The following is an 18,114-nucleotide window of genomic DNA, read 5'->3' as shown; positions in this document are numbered from 1 at the left end:
ATAAAGTGATCTGTGACTAGAAAAGCGGTAGGAAAAACAATTAACTGAAAAGGAGTTGCTGTATATAACAAAACAGATTCCCACTGTGTCATTTTTTCCCTAACCTTATTAAATGTTTCATCTTTCACACCAAATTCCTACATTGTTTTTAATTGCTTTAGTTAGAATAAAAAGAAACTGTAGGGCTGTTACCATTCAAATGAAATCAGTATTAACAAAGTCCATCTTTGCACTGCAGGAAACACAAAAGCTGCATCTGAAGTGGCTGAAGAGCATTACCTTTGACACCACCACCAGTTTGCCTGTTTCTGTGTCGACCGCTTGAACCACGCCGGTCACGCTCATGTTGCCCACCGACAGGCCCTTGACGTGCCCCAGACTGCTGACAGAGGCGATGCTCTCGTGGGACAGAGAGAAGAGGATGTTGGACTGGGGCTGCGGTCCTCCCTCTGACGTGATCTACAAATGAACAGGTGCAATGCATCCAGTCAGTCTATCTCTGAAGATGATCACTGATCACAGACAACAGAGCCAGTTAGATGTGTTTTATGTTCACTTGATTGTGACAGCACATGAAAATAATTCTCACTATTAACTAGCCGCTTATTAGCATGCATATTACTAGCACACTGGCTGCTTATTAGTACTTATAAAGCACATATTAAAGCCTTATTCTGCATGATCATATTTTAGATCCATTAATCCGGTTGTGGCTAGAAGGGATACAGCATAAACCGGAAGCTAACAATAAATTGAATTTTCTACCTAGTAGATTGTGTTTTATTAATGTCTACACCTACCCCAACCCTAGACCTACGCCTTATAATAATGCAAAAATAGTAATTATTGTTGTACAGTGTCAGAAAAATTGCACTATATTGATGTGTGCATGCCCAGTAGTTTTTTGCTGTATGCCTTCTAGCCTTAACCCCCTTAATCCACCATTTAATAGTGAGAAGTGGACCCCAAACTTCATTCCAGTTGAAGGTGTGGTATATTCCTTTTATAATCCAAACTTTAAGAAATGCAGGTTATCATCCTCTTCATGTGAGTTATCATCTGGGAAGCAGACATCCATGTCATAACCTGACATGTTTGCCAGTGGCAGTCCAACTGTTATTTTATCCATAATGCTGTAGTACAAGCAAAACAATGGCTAGCACATGAGGGAACACATGCATGAAGTATGCATAATCTTGCTTTAGAGTACAGGCTTCGCTTGTGTTTTGGGTGTTGATCTGCTCACTCACATCAGATCGGAGTGTATTAGACAAGTGAAGTGTGCTGTATTAAATCAGATCAGTTTGAGAAAGTGGATGACACTTACCTGCATCATTGCTCCGACTATCAGAGTGACTTTCCTGGGCAGCAGCCTGAAGGGAGGAAATACCTACAGATAAAAAAAAAGACAAAACAAAACGTTTTTTAGGATTCTCTATCACCACAAAGAAACTAAGCATCTAATTTGAATTTTTAGTAGCAACCTGTTGTGTAGCTTCAAGAGATTAGCTTTCTCCATTCTTCATTTATTCAGCTATTATTTAGAAATAATAACTTATATCCTATCAATTTGATCATTAATACCTTTTATTGCACATTATCATTTATTCATTAGTCATTTTTAATATATATTTAATATTTGTATTATTTTCCTGGCTCTCCTGCTGTTTCACTGCTTGATAAGTGAAAAGGCGCGAGATAACTTGACACTAAAATATAATAAATTCACTAATCTTATGATGAATGTGTTAAATAATTTAAAAATATAAATAAATAACATCACCCCCTCTCTACGTATTCAGTGTTTCGGAGCAGCTCAAGTTGTTTCTCATCGTGCTGTGTGAAATACAGACTAAATGGCAGCTCAAAACCGCTGTATGAGCATATGATATGCAAACTACAGCTCCCGGCTGGATAAATCAAGCCAGGATCGCACAAATAAGTTTTGATGGATGGCAACTGTAATTAAAGTAAAGACGATTATAGTGACATACAGGAGTCATATGTGAGCCTGGACCATGAAACCAGACATAAGGGTCGATTTTAAGCTTTCCATTGATGCATGGTTTGTTAGGATCGGACAATATTTGGCTGAGATGCAACTATTAGAAAATCTGGAACCTGAGGGTGCAAAAAAATCTAAATATTGAGAAAATCACCTTTAAAGTTGTCCAAATGAAGTTCTTAATGCATATTACTAATCAGAAATTAAGTTGAGATATATTTATGGAAGGAAATTTACAAAATATCTTCATGGAACATGATCTTCACTTAATATCCTAATGATTTTTGGCATAAAAGAAAAGTCAATCATTTTGACCCATACAATGTATTGTTGGCTATTGCTAAAAATATACCTGTGCTACTTGAGACTGCTTTTGTGCTCCAGGGTCACATATATTAAACACATGTGCCTGTCATTATTGATGCACGAACGATCCGTGTATGTGCGCTCTCGTCGCACTGATCACTATAACATCATATTTCTTCTTGAACACAGTTCAGTATATTCACGTAGTTGTATACAGCGAGTGTTTTATAACAGATTCTTGCGTGTTTTGGAGAAGTTTTTGAGGATCAGTGATGTTTATGTATATACGCTCCAAACATGATCGCTTGTTCTGACAGAGGAACTTCTCACTGATGACGTCGAGCCACTTTCAGATCGCTAAATTTCCACACATGCAGAATGGCTTCATTTTTCATTTGTATTTTGTGATATTTTAATTGTATTTTAATTCACTATATTTAAACATACTACTTTTTCAAAAGGGAAGGACACCAGAAAGGGATTGTTTGCATACAGAAAAATCCAACAAACTCAATTCAAAACTATTCCTTTGTTAAGTCTCACCTTAATTTTACTAACCAATTTTAACTTTTGCAATGGTTGCTTTCTGGCATTTTATTCACTTGATTTTCTACAGGGGTACTAAGAATCTGAACATTATTATTATTATTATTAATAATAATTAATGCAATATAAAGATACATCCCAACAAGTTTTTTTTTATTTATTTTATATGTATTTTATATATTTATTTATTTTTTTTGTTTATGTATTTATTTATTTTTTACTTGGTAGATCTCGGCGAGCTTCTCATTTAAAAAAAAAAGTAGATCCCCGCACAAAAGAGTGTGGGCACCCCTGGTTCTTCATGCTAGCAATATTAGATCCAATCCCTTTGCTAGATCCATCAAAACAGATCCCTTTTGTCTGGTACTCGAACCCCAGTTAGCAGAGTTTTGTCTGACATCCAGAACCAGTTAACAGCAAGTCCCAAAACTATACTGACTGGGTTATGAACACCAGACAAAAAGCATATCTTCTTACAGGATCTGGTGAAGGTATTGCAAAAAAAACACATACAGGTGCTGGTCATATAATTAGAATATCATCAAAAAGTTGATTTATTTCACTAATTCCATTCAAAAAGTGAAACTTGTATATTATATTCATTCATTACACACAGACTGATATATTTCAAATGTTTATTTCTTACAGCTCATGAAAGTCAAAAATCAGTATCTCAAAATATTAGAATATTTACATTTGAGTTTGAATAAATGACCATCCCTACAGTATAAATTCTGGGTATCTCTTGTTCTTTGAAACCACAATAATGGGGAAGACTGCGGACTTGGCAATGATCCAGAAGATGAACATTGACACCCTCCACAAAGAGGGTAAGTCACAGAAGGTCATTACTGAAAGGTGTGGCTGTTTACAGAGTGCTGTATCAAAGCATATTAAATGCAAAGTTGACTGGAAGGAAGAATTTGGGTAGAAAAAGGTGCACAAGCAACAGGGATGACTGCAAGCTTGAGAATACAGTCAAGCAAAGCCGATTCAAACACTTGTGAGAGCTTCACAAGGAGAGAACTGAAGCTGGAGTCAGTGCATCAAGAGTCACCACGCTCAGGCGTCTTCAGGAAAAGGGCTACCAAGCCACTTCTGAACCAGAGACAACGTCAGAAGCATCTTAACTGGGCTGTGGAGAAAAGAACTGGACTGTTGCTCAGTGGTCCAAAGTCCTCTTTTCAGATGAAAGTAAATTTTACATTTCATTTGGAAATCAAGGTCCCAGAGTCTGAAGGAAGAGTGGAGGCACAGAATCCATGTTGCTTGAAGTCCAGTGTGAAGTTTCCACAGTCAGTGATGATTTGGGCTGCCATGTCATCTGCTGGTGTTGGTCCACTGTGTTTTCTGATGTCCAGTCAACGCAGCCATCTACCAGGAAATTTTAGAGCACTTCATGCTTCCTTCTGTTGACAAGCTTTATGGAGATGCTGATTTCATTTTCCAGCAGGACTTGGCACCTGCCCACACTGCCAAAGGTACCAAAAGCTGGTTCAATGACCATAGTGTTACTGTGCTTGATTGGCCAGCAAACTCGCCTGACCTGAACCCCATAGAGAATCTGTGGGGTATTGTCAAGAGGAAGATGAGAGACACCAGACCCAACAATGCAGATGAGCTGAAGGCCACTATCAGAGCAACCTGGGCTCTCATAACACCTGAGCAGTGCCACAGACTGATCGACTCCATGCCACGCCGCATTGCTGCAGTAATTCAGGCAAAAGGAGCCCCAACTAAGTATTGAGTGCTGTACATGCTCATACTTTTCATGCTCATACTTTTCAGTTGGCCAAGATTTCTAAAAATCTTTTCTTTGTATTGGTCTTAAGTAATATTCTAATATTTTGAGATACTGATTTTTGACTTTCATGAGCTGTAAACTCTAATCATCAAAATTAAAAGAAATAAACATTTGAAATATATCAGTCTGTGTGTAATGAATGAATATAATATACAAGTTTCACTTTTTGAAAGGAATTAGTGAAATAAATCAACTTTTTGATGATATTCTAATTATATGACCAGCACCTGTACTATATAATCATTAAGCTTGACGCAAACCATTCATAAAACTGTAAATGATGGCACAGGAGAGGCTTACTTCAATTTGCTGGGGTGCAGAGGTAATTTTCCTGCCATTTTTGTCTATGACGACAGCAGACACACTAGTTTGTCCGATCACCAGACCTTTGACCAGAAACGTGGCTGTATCTTCTTCTGATGAATCGGGCAGATCTCTGACAAACAGCAGAGGTTTATTACTCTCTCAGACAGCAGAAAAATCAAGCTAAGAAGATCTAGAAAAGGTTACTCACTGCAGGGATATAATGGAGGACGCTGCCCTCAGCTTCAGGTTCATGACAGAGAAATATTTGGACAGGAAAGGCTTCTTGTTGCCATCCAAAACCCGAACATATGCTTTGACTGATTTGCCTATCTCCACCTGAAATGAATGCGTCATCTGAACTTTATTTCTGATTTCAAAATTATTTTATAAACAATTATAAAATGCACATACATGGAATTTTGAAACGGATTTGCTTTTCAGAAATTCTTTAAAGAAATATTTTAACATATGAATGATTCATTTATTTATTTTTATTGGATGTCACCAACCTTATCGACCACACGCACATAAACCTCCAGAATATCAGAGATGTGAACCGTAGCCTTAGCAGGAGAAGGGAAGGTCAGGCAAAGGTCATGAACCATCACCTGCAAGACCCCCGCCTGAGCCGGGACCACCTGATTAACAACCAAATGAGATTACATTCAAACTAAACCACAGAAGAAACAAGTTATTAACAACTGATATTGTGTAGTCAGCTGTAAGACTCAACAGAAGTCCACTCAAGTCATTGAAAGTAATAGTAAGTGTAATATTATTTTTCGTAGTCATTTTAACACATAAATATCACAGACAGCAATCACCAGCCTGGAAATACCAGAAAATATGACTAATGCATGGATTTTGTGAAATATTTTGTTGAAGTAATGCTCCAGTTTCATGCTCCAAGAAAAAACCTAAAAAACCTAAAAAAAAAACTAGTGTAGCAGACACATGTAAAGTGTCTGTAAATCTGCAATTAAATGAAAATGTATTATAGTTTAAATTGATAATAAAAGCAAATAGTTGAACTTAAGAGTGCCCCCCATGTAATTTCATAACTACTTCCATTGTCTTTGAAATATGATTAAAATGTACTGCCAATTGTACTGAACAAACATTTATGCTAAATTAAAATATAATGCCATTTCTAATAAAACCTGCATGTTATGTATTTAAACAGTTAAAATTACACATTTGTAATGAAATAAAATAATAGTAATGAAACTAAATCTGCTTTAGTATGTTAGACAACACATCAAAACTACTTTTTTCAAAAACACAAAACATTCTTAAAACAATGATAGAAAAATTAATTAAAGCACAACTTCATTTGACAATTACAAAAAGTACATTTTTAAAATGTACTTTATAACGTTTCTACAATTTTTATAAGTAGACTGATGTTTTTTTCTGATGATTAATATTTTAATTGCATGTACAGTTTTTTTTTAAATATAGTTCATTATTATTATTATTATTATTATTATTATTATAGTTAATTCACTATATTTAAACATACTACTTTTTCAAAAGGGAAGGACACCAGAAAGGGATTGTTTGCATACAGAAAAATCCAACAAACTCAATTCAAAACTATTCCTTTGTTAAGTCTCACCTTAATTTTACCTATTTTAACTTTTGCAATGGTTGCTTTCTGGCATTTTATTCACTTGATTTTCATTGTGGTTTTCACAAAACAACATGCTGGAATTTAAGCTGAACAGTTCCAATACCTGGCTTGTATGGGACTACATGTTTGAATAAAACCATAAATTGATTTTTCAAGTCTACCGTAAAAGTAAATCCTTTGCAGTATTTTAGAGCAGAGATGAACGGGCCTTCCACACTTGTTTAATGAGAATAGATTGAATAGTTAAAGGTCTATGTTCCCCTAAACCCCTGGAAACACGTGATTTGCTTTTCTTCCTAAAATATGGTTAAAATTTGTACCACACCACTGGACAAAATTTGCTATTTCAGATTTTCTTCCTCATGCTATGCAGAAATAGTTTTTTGTTGTAAACAAAATGCCACAAATACCACTGAGAGAGCTTATCTATTACTTTCATCTTAAATGTTACCTGAGCGATTCCCTGGGACTCCTGGAACGTGACGTCTGCGATTCCCCCGACGCTCGCATTGACGTAGAAATACCCCGAGCCCTGCTGCAAAATCAGATCCGCCTGCAGAGGAGAAAACACCAGCAGCAGGTGTCACACACGCCAGACGATCCAGAGCAATCAGGCACGTATGAGCTTACCGTCACATCGGGATGGTTGTATATGGTGATGGTGTCAGGGGTCACCCTCACGTCCTCTACTAACAGCAGGTCAAGCGTGGCAGAGACGGGGCTCAGAGGAGCAAACTACACACACATGAACATAACACATCAATCAGAGCTCAACTTCAGAATCAAGCTCAATAATGACTGAATATTAGGGATGTAACTATCAAAATCTCACGATACGATATTTACTGTAATATTAAAAAAAAAAAAGAAAGAATTGAATAATTGGACATTTTTTAAATTTTGTACATTTTAAAGTTAAATTCTAAAAAGTTATTATTAAAGTTATTCTATCTAATGCACTTTGAGAGTTCGAAATTAAGAGCTCCAACCCATGTTCTAACTAAGAAAACTTAAATTATTAAACTTAAATCTAAATTATATTCACACTGGTGTTTTAGGAAGCCAAACAAATTAGAATAGAATAATAAAATTTTTATATTATTATTTTATATTTCCTACGACAATAATAGCCATATATTGTAAAACAACTGCACTGTAAAATAAATATTTCATAGGTATATTATTTTTGCTTTACACTACAGTAGGGAAATTACAATACTTCTTTCCAAATTTCTACACTTGAAAGAGATATTTTGAATTTGGACTGCATTTAAACCACTAGCTGTCAGCAATTCATACTGCACTTTAAGCTTTTATTTTGAAGAAAATTGCAGAAGAACTTTTATTTTGACGGAAAACTCCTGCTTCAGTGAAAACTATATGGTGCGTCTCACTACAAATCTAGTGAAATGCTGTAATCATCTGCCACGAAAATAAAGCCTAAAACTGGTGGCTGTTGCGTTCCCAAACACGCGCTAAACTCACAGCACGTGCAATAAACAACTTCACTGCATTCATTCCGTGTAAACGGAGCCGCTCTGAGACGCGGAAAACACTGGATCACGAGCTGATCGTCTGAACGAAGTGGGCGCTTTGCTTTGAAACATGCAGCGAAACCAGACTTGAAAGGATTTAGTTCGTTTGACAGATACTGTGCCAAAGCATAATGACCCAACTTTAAAGACCTTTTTGTGTTAGAATAAGAAGTTTAAAAACTACATTTTTTGCCCGGAATATCTATCGTTTCATATCATTATGTGACCACGATAATATCGAGATGGTTTTGCTATCGCGATATTGATAATATTGTTACATCCCTATATGGAGTATGTACAAATAAGAGAAATAATCCTCTTAATTATTGTTAACTTAGCAACATGCTAATACGATTAGAAACACGAATCTTATGCAAGAGGACAGGAATAAGATTATATATGTGGCACTAAGGTTTTCGCATAAAAAGGAGTTGCTGCCCATGAAGAGCCTTTCAAATTAACTTGGGGCTCAGTTAGAAAGTAGCTGGCAAGGTTTGAACAGAGCCGTCATTTTGAGGTTCACCATTTCAGCTTCCTGTGTGGGTTAGTTTTGTTGTTGGCAACAGTAACTGTAGTGATTGTGTGGGCTGATGTGTGTGGTTAGAGAGCATCGTCCTGCTAAGGAAACGAAACTGCTTGTGTTCTCTAAAAATGGCGGGTCAGCCACTCCCTGAGCCTCAGGCAGTGCTCACGTTCGGTTCGATGCTTAATCTAAACCAAAGACTCATTGTACTAGACAAACCAACTATTCAACTTCATGTAAGTGGTTGCTGGCTGACTATTCTAGAGTCGTAATAGGGAATCGACTCCTAAAGAGTCAATTCTGGAACAGGAAGTGACTCCCATTGTTCACCCTGCTGCAGTGTTCACTCATTCAATACTCTACTATATAATGTCAATAGTGCACCATATCAGTTCAACAGTGAATTAGATCAGTTCAACAGCACACCATACCACTTCAATAAGGCACCATAAAACTAGATCAGTTCAATAGTACGTCAGATAAGTTAAATAGTGCACTAGATCAGTTTAATAGTGCATAAGATCAGTTCAATAGTGCACCTGATCAGTTCAATAGCGCAACATATCAGTTCAATAGTGCACCATGTCAGGTCAATAGTGAACTAGATCAGTTAAATAGTGCACCATATCAGTTCAAAGTGCATAAGATCAGTTCAATAGTGCATAAGATCAGTTCAATAGTGCACCAGTGCATAATATTAGTTTAATAGTGCACCAGATCCATTCAATAGTGCACCATATCCGTTCAATAGTGCACCATATCCGTTCAATAGTGCACCATATCAGTTCAATAGTGCAACAGATCAGCTCAACAGTGCACCATAACTAGATCAGTTCAATAGTGCACCATAAAACTAGATCAGTTCAATAGTGAACTAAATCAGTTCAATAGTGCAACATATCAGTTCAATAGTGCAACATATCAGTTCAAAGTGCATAAGACCAGTTCAATAGTGCACCATAAAACTAGATCAGTTCAATAGTGAACTAGATCAGTTCAATAGTGAACTAGATCAGTTCAATAGTGAACTAGATCAGTTCAATAGTGTAACATATCAGTTCAATAGTGCAACATATCAGTTCAATACGGCATAAAATCACTTCAATAGTGCACCATATCAGTTCAATAGTGCATAAGATCAGTTCAATAGTGCAACATACATATCAGTTCAATAGTGCAACCATATCAGTTCAGTAGTGAACTAGATCAGTTCAGTAGTGAACTAGATCAGTTCAGTAGTGAACTAGATCAGTTCAATAGTGAACTAGATCAGTTCAGTAGTGAACTAGATCAGTTCAATAGTGAACTAGATCAGTTCAATAGTGAACTAGATCAGTTCAATAGTGCAACATATCAGTTCAAATTGCATAAGATCAGTTCAATAGTGTAACATATCAGTTCAATAGTGCAACATATCAGTTCAATACGGCATAAGATCAGTTCAATACGGCATAAGATCAGTTCAATAGTGCACCATAAAGGGCAGTTCAATAGTGCATAAGAGCAGTTCAATAGTGCACCATACATATCAGTTCAATAGTGCAACATACATATCAGTTCAATAGTGCACCATGTCAGTTCAATAGTGAACTAGATCAGTTCAATAGTGCAACATATCAGTTCAAAGTGCATAAGACCAGTTCAATAGTGCACCAGATCCGTTCAATAGTGCACCAGATCAGTTCAGTAGTGCACCATAAAGAGCAGTTAAATAGTGCATAGTGCACCATATCAGTTCAATAGTGCATAAGATCAGTTCAATAGTGCAACATACATATCAGTTCAATAGTGCACCATATCAGTTCAATAGTGCACAAGATTAGTTCAGTAGTGCATAAGATCAGTTCAGTAGTGCACCATAAAACTAGATCAGTTCAATAGTGCACTAGATCAGTTCAATAGCGCACCATATCAATTCAATAGTGCACCATATCAATTCAATAGTGCACCATGTCAGTTCAATAGCGAACTAGATCAGTTCAATAGTGCACCATATCAGTTCAATAGTATTATTGTTAGTTTTTTCCCTTTTTTTTTTTTACAGAAACACTGAATGACCAAAAAAGCACCACCACCAGTCCTAAATTCAATTAAAATGTCTATGCATTCATACATGGTTACCAAATTATAATTGTAATTACTAAAGTTCTATCATTAAAGAATACGTGATTATCATAATATCATATTATAATTCTTGACTGACTGATGTTAAGAGTGTACTTTCAGATATTTAAAAAGCTATGCCATTTTACAAACATATACAGTATTATACAAATAGATATATTTTTCAGTTCATCTCAATGTATGCGCAGCGCACCTGTGTTTGGCGTTCCGTAAGCTCTAGTGTAACGGCACACGACTCGCCGTCGCTTTGGTGAGAGCAGAGAGAGCAAGAGAGTTTTACATACATGCAGAACTGACGCGATACATGTAAACGATATTCTTTGTTGTATTTTCCTGTCAAAATAACGGAGTTCCTTTGGACTTTTTTCAGCTTTTAAGAACTGCCGGGTTTTCCGGTAGTGGGCGGAACTAATGTGCAAACGGCAATCTCATTGGCTGGCGCTCAGCTATTATCGTCCCTGTTTTGATTTCAGAGAATCAGTTCGAGTGAACGCACACAACCTGATTAATATTCATGAATCCAGCAGCTCATTAATCCTTAGTGCGTCTTATATTGTTCTTATTAGCAGAATTTGTATTATTATTATTATTTTCTTATCAGTATTATTATTATTTTTTTTTACAGAAACACTGAATGACCAAAAAAGCACCACCACCAGTCCTAAATTCAGTTAAAATGTCTATGTATTCATACATGGTTACTAAGTTTTAATTCTAATTACTAAAGTTCTATAATTAAATAATACTTGATTATCATAATGTCATATTATAATGCTTGACTGACTGATGTTAAGTGTGTACTTTCATATATTTAAAAGCTGTACCATTTTACAAACATATACAGTAGGCTATATATATATATATATATATATATATATATATATATATATATATATATATATATATATATATATATATATATATATATATATATATATATATATATATATATATATACCTACTAGCCAATGGCGATTCAATTGCCAAGGTGTCTGTAGAGGGTTGATATCAGTTCAACAGTGCACAAGATCAGTTCAGTAGTCATGCGCCAGAGAGCTGGAGCTGTCGCAGAGACTTTCCATTGTAATTATACATACCTCAATGTCATATCAACATAATAAATATTATTTTGGTTTGCCATGGTTATCCTAATTTTTAAAAATCTGCCAACATCAATAAACACATTAATAAGTGTAAACTATTGTTTGTTTTTTACTATTGTTTTTCTAACTTTTTGCGTCTAAGAAAAGAGATGACAACGGACAATAAAGATTCACATCTAACTCTAAAATAATATCTGACCAACTCGTTTGCTTGTGACTTGTGACAGAATGTAACACCCATCCCATTTTACTGCAGACTTGGTGGGGGTTTGAAAATCGATTTCATTAAAAAATAAATAAAACTGAATTTGAGCCTGCACTTAACTATTGTGGAAAAAACAGGATAGAGCTTTTCATGGGATAGTACAGATGAACTCACTCCATTCAGAACGGAGGCTGCCTCTAGATGGGACGTCTGATAGCCGACTGCGGTCACAGTGATGGCTGCCACGCCTGATTCACGATGGACAAGAACTGTCTGATGAGCTGAGGAAAACATCACATACATACATATGAGCATCAGGGCTGAGCGGTGAAATTATTTCACATGAAGAGAGTGAGAGTGCTGCAGGTGTATAGCCTGGTTTATACTTGCAGCGTAAAACGTAAATGACACGAATACTGACACGACAAATGGCAGAAGATTAGGTTTCCGAGTAAAAAGCAAAAGTGCCTGTTTGGCGATTTTCTGATATTAAAAGACCACTTTTTAAACCAGAGAAGGAGAATATGATGGTTTTCTTTGGCAAAAAATTTTAATCAAATAAAAACATGCAAGCACTGTCACCACAGCCAGTTTAGTTTTAATTTTCTTTTTGAAAAGCCTTTTGACTTTTGCTATTTACCTGACGTTACGCTACATTGTGGGAGACTTTTTTTTTGGGTTCCACGGTGTTTGCTAAACTTTCTGTAATTTATTAGTAACTATTTAATACAACATGTAGTGTATGCCATGCCTCGTCTTATTCGTTTTTGTTAATAAATGCTATATAAGATAGTTTGTCATTGTACTGTTGTATTTAGGGTTGTGCCGAGATGATAGTATCTTGTATCGACGTTAGTCAGAGATATCGCTTGTGGCTGATGCCTTTGACGATAGCAAGATGATTATAATTATTATTATTATTATCAGGCTAGTAATACTATCTAATTAATATTAGGGCTTATTTGTTCCATTATATTTCTTTTTCCAAGTTTTTACAGTGGCTACGTTTACATGCACAATTTTTGGTTCAATCGGACTAAATTAATTCCGATTGACATAAAGTGATCGGGTTGATGTGCGCGTTTATGTGTCACAAGCTTCAAATCGTAATTGGGTTTTTTTTGGACATGCGCACACTGCACAAATATAGAGTTTCTCACACTGTTTGCACATAATAACTACTCTGTTTCTTTATTTGTTTTTAACAGCAGAATTATTATTTTCCATTTCTGGACAAATATACATATAAACCGCAGTGTCGTGCTGCTCATATTTATCATGCAGAAAAACGCCCCTCCTCGTGCACAAAACGGGTTGCCTGTGGATGAGAGTCCGAAACAAGGACTGGTGGGAGTTTGTCCTGCTCCACTTCACAGTTGCTGAGTAAAAGGAGAGTTTTATAATGACAGGACATGCATTTATACAACATTTTATTCAAAAGAATGGCCCGCTCGTTCTGCGCGTCATATGTCATTACTCTATTTCTACCTCATTGCACATGCGCAGTCCTTTCAGTTTCAGTTTTCAATCCGATCGAGTGTTTACATGCACTCTCAGTCGGATTAGAAAAGGAATAAACCACCCCCTTCAATCCGATCGAGCTCAATCGGATCGATTAAGGTGTTTACATGAAGCCTTTTCAGTCCGATTGAGCCGTCAATCCGATTACAAACGGATTATTTGGTTTCATGTAAACGTAGCCAGTGTTGCATGTTATTACCAATCGCATATGATTATGTTGAGCTTTTGAATACAGTGGGCAATCAGAGGTTTTGTTGTTCTATACGCGCTTGTTCTCATCATACACGTACATCTGCAATTTGTTGTTTAAGTATAAGATATTTATTCATCATACAGTGTAGAGCTTCACTGATTTTAACAGGAGTGTTTTGTAAAATGCATAAACTCGCGCTAGACTGAAGTCAGTGATGATGTTCTTTGGTAATGTAAATGTTCTTTGCTCGTTTTCTGTAGCAGATGTTTGAATAACTGATGAAATTTAAGCCTTTTGATTAGTACCTTACAATTCTATTAAACTGTTATCATTTTAAATACAAATTCAATCTCATTAAAAACATTAGGCTGCTTTTAGCCTTACCCTGGAGTTGGTTTACTCTCCGGCTATGAAACTAAGTATAGGTTTCACAGAAAGAGAACGATGTGCGCCAAATGAGTCGCTGTAGAAACCGAGTATTTTAATGGTTGTGGACGAAATAGCTCAAATCGAGAGCCAACGCAAACGCAGTGACATGTGAAATAAAACATCCTCGTGTATTAAAGAAGAGTGGCTTGATTAAGTGCTGGAAATAGCGGATGATGGGCACAGAACAGTAACAAAACTCAGAGACATTTACAGTCACACACAGGTGTATTGTGCAAACTGTACTTCATAGGGATGTTTAGATAGCTATAGAAGAATTCTTTTTTTTTTTTATATTTAACTTACAGATCTCAGTTTAAATGCTTCAGTTCGTTTTGATATTATATTATGTTAGGCCTATAATATAAACCTAATAAATAATTGACCTTTTTTTTTTTTTTAAATGGAGTCACTTATGCTCATCAAGGCTGTATTTATTTAATCAAAATACAGAAAAGAAGAAAAAAAAAAAACAGTAATATTGTGAACTCTCAGGCTATTGCAATTTCTAATATTGGTTTTCTATTTTAATATATTTTAAAATATAGTGTATTCCCGTAAAGCAAAGCTGTATTTTCAGCATCATTACTCCAGTCTTCAGTGTCACATGATCTTTCAGAATTCATTCTAATATGCTGATTTATTATCAGTGTTGAAACTGTTGTGCTGCTTCATATTTTTTGGAACCTTTTTCTTTGATTCTTTGATTAGGCTAATAAAAAGTTAAAAAGAACAGCATTAATTAAAAATATAAATATTTTCTGACAATATAAGTCTTTACTATCACTTTTTATCCATTTAACACATCCTTGCTGGAAAATAATAAATAAGAAAGAAAACATTTACTGACCCCAAACTTTTGAATAGTTGTGTATTATAACACAAAATTTCTATTTTGAATAACTATTCTTTTTAACTTTTTATTTCTCAAAGAATCCTGAGAAATATCATAAGTCCCAAAAAATATTAAGCAGCACAACTTTTTCCAACACTGATAATAAATTAGCATATTAGAATGATTTCTGAAGGATCATGTGACACTGAAAATTCAGCTTTGCTTCACAGGAATAAATTATATTTTAAAGTATATTAAAATAGAAAACTTTTATTTTAAATTGCAATAATATTTCACAATATTATTTTGTGAAATAATATTCAGTATTTAAAAATAATAAACTTCGGTTTGATTCCAACATGTATTGTACTGTAAAAATGTTTTCTCAGGTAACCTAAAATGTACTTCATTTAGTTACATTAAGGGTCAAATCAAATATAAATAGCACATTAAAGTTAAAAGTTACACACTTTTTTGTGCTGCGCAGGGTATAAAGAATGTTTTTGCTCAGGTGGCCGAAATGTCAGCCCAATAGAGAAAGGTTTTGCTCAGCAAGAAAAAAAATTAGAGGGAACATTGGTTGTATTGTTGTGCTTATCATTAAGAATAATAATAAATCCGTCTTTAAAGCATTTTAGTCTTAGAAAGTGAAAGGTGTAAAAATGTAAGCGCAATTTCTTGTAAAACCTGACACCAAGACCAACAAATTCGAGAGTGAAAGTAAAAGCATCCAAACCGCTTACCGGTAATACCGGTTTTGGCACAAGTTTAAAATTCTCTCATCGTGACATCCCTAAAAATGATACATGCTGTTATGCAATATACTGTTAAATTGCTAATAGTAGTATGATTTTTTTTCATACCAACTATTCCTAATACACACTTGTATTTCATAATTCTCAATGGTCTGAAGTAATCAGTGTGAGGTACCGTGGAGTTTTTTCTGTTTGTTGTCATCCTCGTGTACGCGTAGCTGCATGGGCATGGTTGGTTCGATGCTCGCCAGGGAAACTTTGGAGGACTCCCAGATCATACTCAGAGAGCTGAAGTTATCAAACTTCCTGCCCTGCTGGTCAAAGGCCGCCACATCCAGCTCTGGGTTGTGATAATTGGAAACCGGCACCTACAGAACAAGTACAAACGCTCCTGAACTTCCCGTCATAATAAGACTACAACTATGTCTGAGAGTTTGAGCGCTCACCAGTTGTTTGTTCTGCTGCAGCAGAGGGCAGGACACATCCAGCTGAGGGTTCAGGTAGATGGGCGTCAGTGTGAGACGTGACGGAGGCGCGCACACAAACCTCACCACAGCCGGCTCCACAGCAGGGAAGGGGTTCGTCACGGTGGGCTGGTTTCCAACCGTCACTGCTAAGACCTGCGAAGTCACAATTATTTGAGTATTTCAAGCATATCGGTCCACATTCCTAGAGGATAGTAGTGTTCATTTCATTTCCCATGACTAAACGAGACGATAATAAGGTCAATAAATGATAACGGTGACCATATCAACATGCAATATCGTTGACGGTGAAAGATGAGAATAAAATGTATTTAAAAAATAACAATTTCACCAAATTCTCTTTTTATTTTCGTCAAAAAAAAAAAAAGAGACAAAATATTATTCCAGACTGTTGTTTTAATAGAGAAACATTATTGCAATTTGGGGTTATTGGATTTAGCCTACTATTAGGAATTTTTTGTTTGTTTTACCAGTTTTACATATATAGTTTGTCGCTTATACTAAAATCAGTACAATAGGTGAGGTAAAATAAACCATGTGTACGAGTTGCTGAATTTGTGCGGAAATGCAAAAATAAATTTCTCAAATGATATTATGATTATAATTTTGAGCAAAATATTTTTTTATCAGTTTAACCATTATACAGCATGATGAAAATGTGGCTAAGCTTTCATTGACTAGTCAAACCTCGACTAAACAAAAACAGGACAAGGTTGACTAAATATGACAATAATTAAAAATTCGACACAGGACTAATAATACTCATTTAAAAGACTAAGTCTAAATAAAAAATGTCTGACAAAATGAACACTAGAGCAGAGTCCACAGGATATGACATCACAGGCTCCTCTGACCTGTTCTCCCAGAGCTCGGCATGTGGCTCTGACCGAATGCCTGGAGTATGTTCGCGAGGCGGGTCCGTACAGAGACAGCGCGACGCTGCTGTGGTCCTCAGCCGTCAGGTTTCTGAAGAACTTGGAGGGCTCCAGCACCCAGGGCCGGGGGCCTCCTTCAAACGTCATGTCTTTAGAGGAGCCTAACGTCACCACAGCCACAGACACCGGGTCAATCGGCTGTCAGAGAAAACATGCATGCCATCAAATCACTGCCCACTCATCCTCCTCCAGCTTTACAGCACCGCGTATTCAAACACTCACTCTGAGAGGGGGGTAGGCAGCAATGGTGATCTTTGCGCTGAGGTGGACGTTACCATGGGTGTAGCTAACCAATAGGTTGGTGTAACTGGGGATCACTGCCTTAACTCGAACCCCGCTGCAGTGGCCCTGACCTGGGGGAAGTCGACCTGAAGACACACAAACGCTCAAAATACTATACACAGACTTCAAAATGAATTACATAACATTGTTAAATCTGCAAACAAACATTGAAATCAGTCACACACTGAACACTGAAATCTGAGCTTGTGTGATGTTCATATTTCATGATGAATTATGCACTCAGTCTGTTTCACTGGCTCTTATTCGTTCTCACACATGGAAACTTAGCTAAGCAGTGGTGCCCGATCCTGTCCCCGAAGATCCCCCTTCCTGCAGAGTTCAATGCCACCTATCTGTAATTATCAAATGCTATCTTATTTAGAGACGGGCCTGTTATTGGGAGACACCAAGGGCTCTACCATTACAGAAAGCTTTAAAAATTCCAATTGTGATTTTTCTGGTACAAATCATAATTGCAAGCATTAAACCATCAGACTTTTATTTTCGCAGAAAACCACAGGAAGCCCTTTAAGCTTTTTTTTTGGTTGACAAGCACTTCTCATTACAAGTATGGGAAGGTGGTTGACACGTG

At 36.3% G+C, this 18,114-nt stretch overlaps 1 protein-coding gene across 1 annotated transcript in view; it reads right to left on the bottom strand.

Moving 5' to 3' along the window:
* nup210 (nucleoporin 210) overlaps positions 1-18,114 on the bottom strand; it is a 45,512-nt gene that overhangs the window by 12,485 nt on the left and 14,913 nt on the right. The window contains exons 14-25 of the mRNA XM_058763316.1: positions 17,463-17,608; positions 17,160-17,378; positions 16,267-16,440; positions 15,996-16,188; positions 12,265-12,371; positions 7,231-7,335; positions 7,052-7,153; positions 5,477-5,605; positions 5,176-5,303; positions 4,962-5,097; positions 1,328-1,390; positions 280-459 (exon numbers count right to left, since the gene is read on the bottom strand). Coding sequence (XP_058619299.1) covers positions 280-459; positions 1,328-1,390; positions 4,962-5,097; positions 5,176-5,303; positions 5,477-5,605; positions 7,052-7,153; positions 7,231-7,335; positions 12,265-12,371; positions 15,996-16,188; positions 16,267-16,440; positions 17,160-17,378; positions 17,463-17,608 — 1,682 coding nt within the window. The remainder of the gene's footprint in view (positions 1-279; positions 460-1,327; positions 1,391-4,961; positions 5,098-5,175; positions 5,304-5,476; positions 5,606-7,051; positions 7,154-7,230; positions 7,336-12,264; positions 12,372-15,995; positions 16,189-16,266; positions 16,441-17,159; positions 17,379-17,462; positions 17,609-18,114) is intronic.

The sequence above is a fragment of the Onychostoma macrolepis genome, chromosome 23 (assembly GCF_012432095.1).
Source record: "Onychostoma macrolepis isolate SWU-2019 chromosome 23, ASM1243209v1, whole genome shotgun sequence".
Lineage (NCBI taxonomy): Eukaryota > Metazoa > Chordata > Actinopteri > Cypriniformes > Cyprinidae > Onychostoma > Onychostoma macrolepis.
This window is presented reverse-complemented; position numbering and strand designations above follow the sequence as displayed.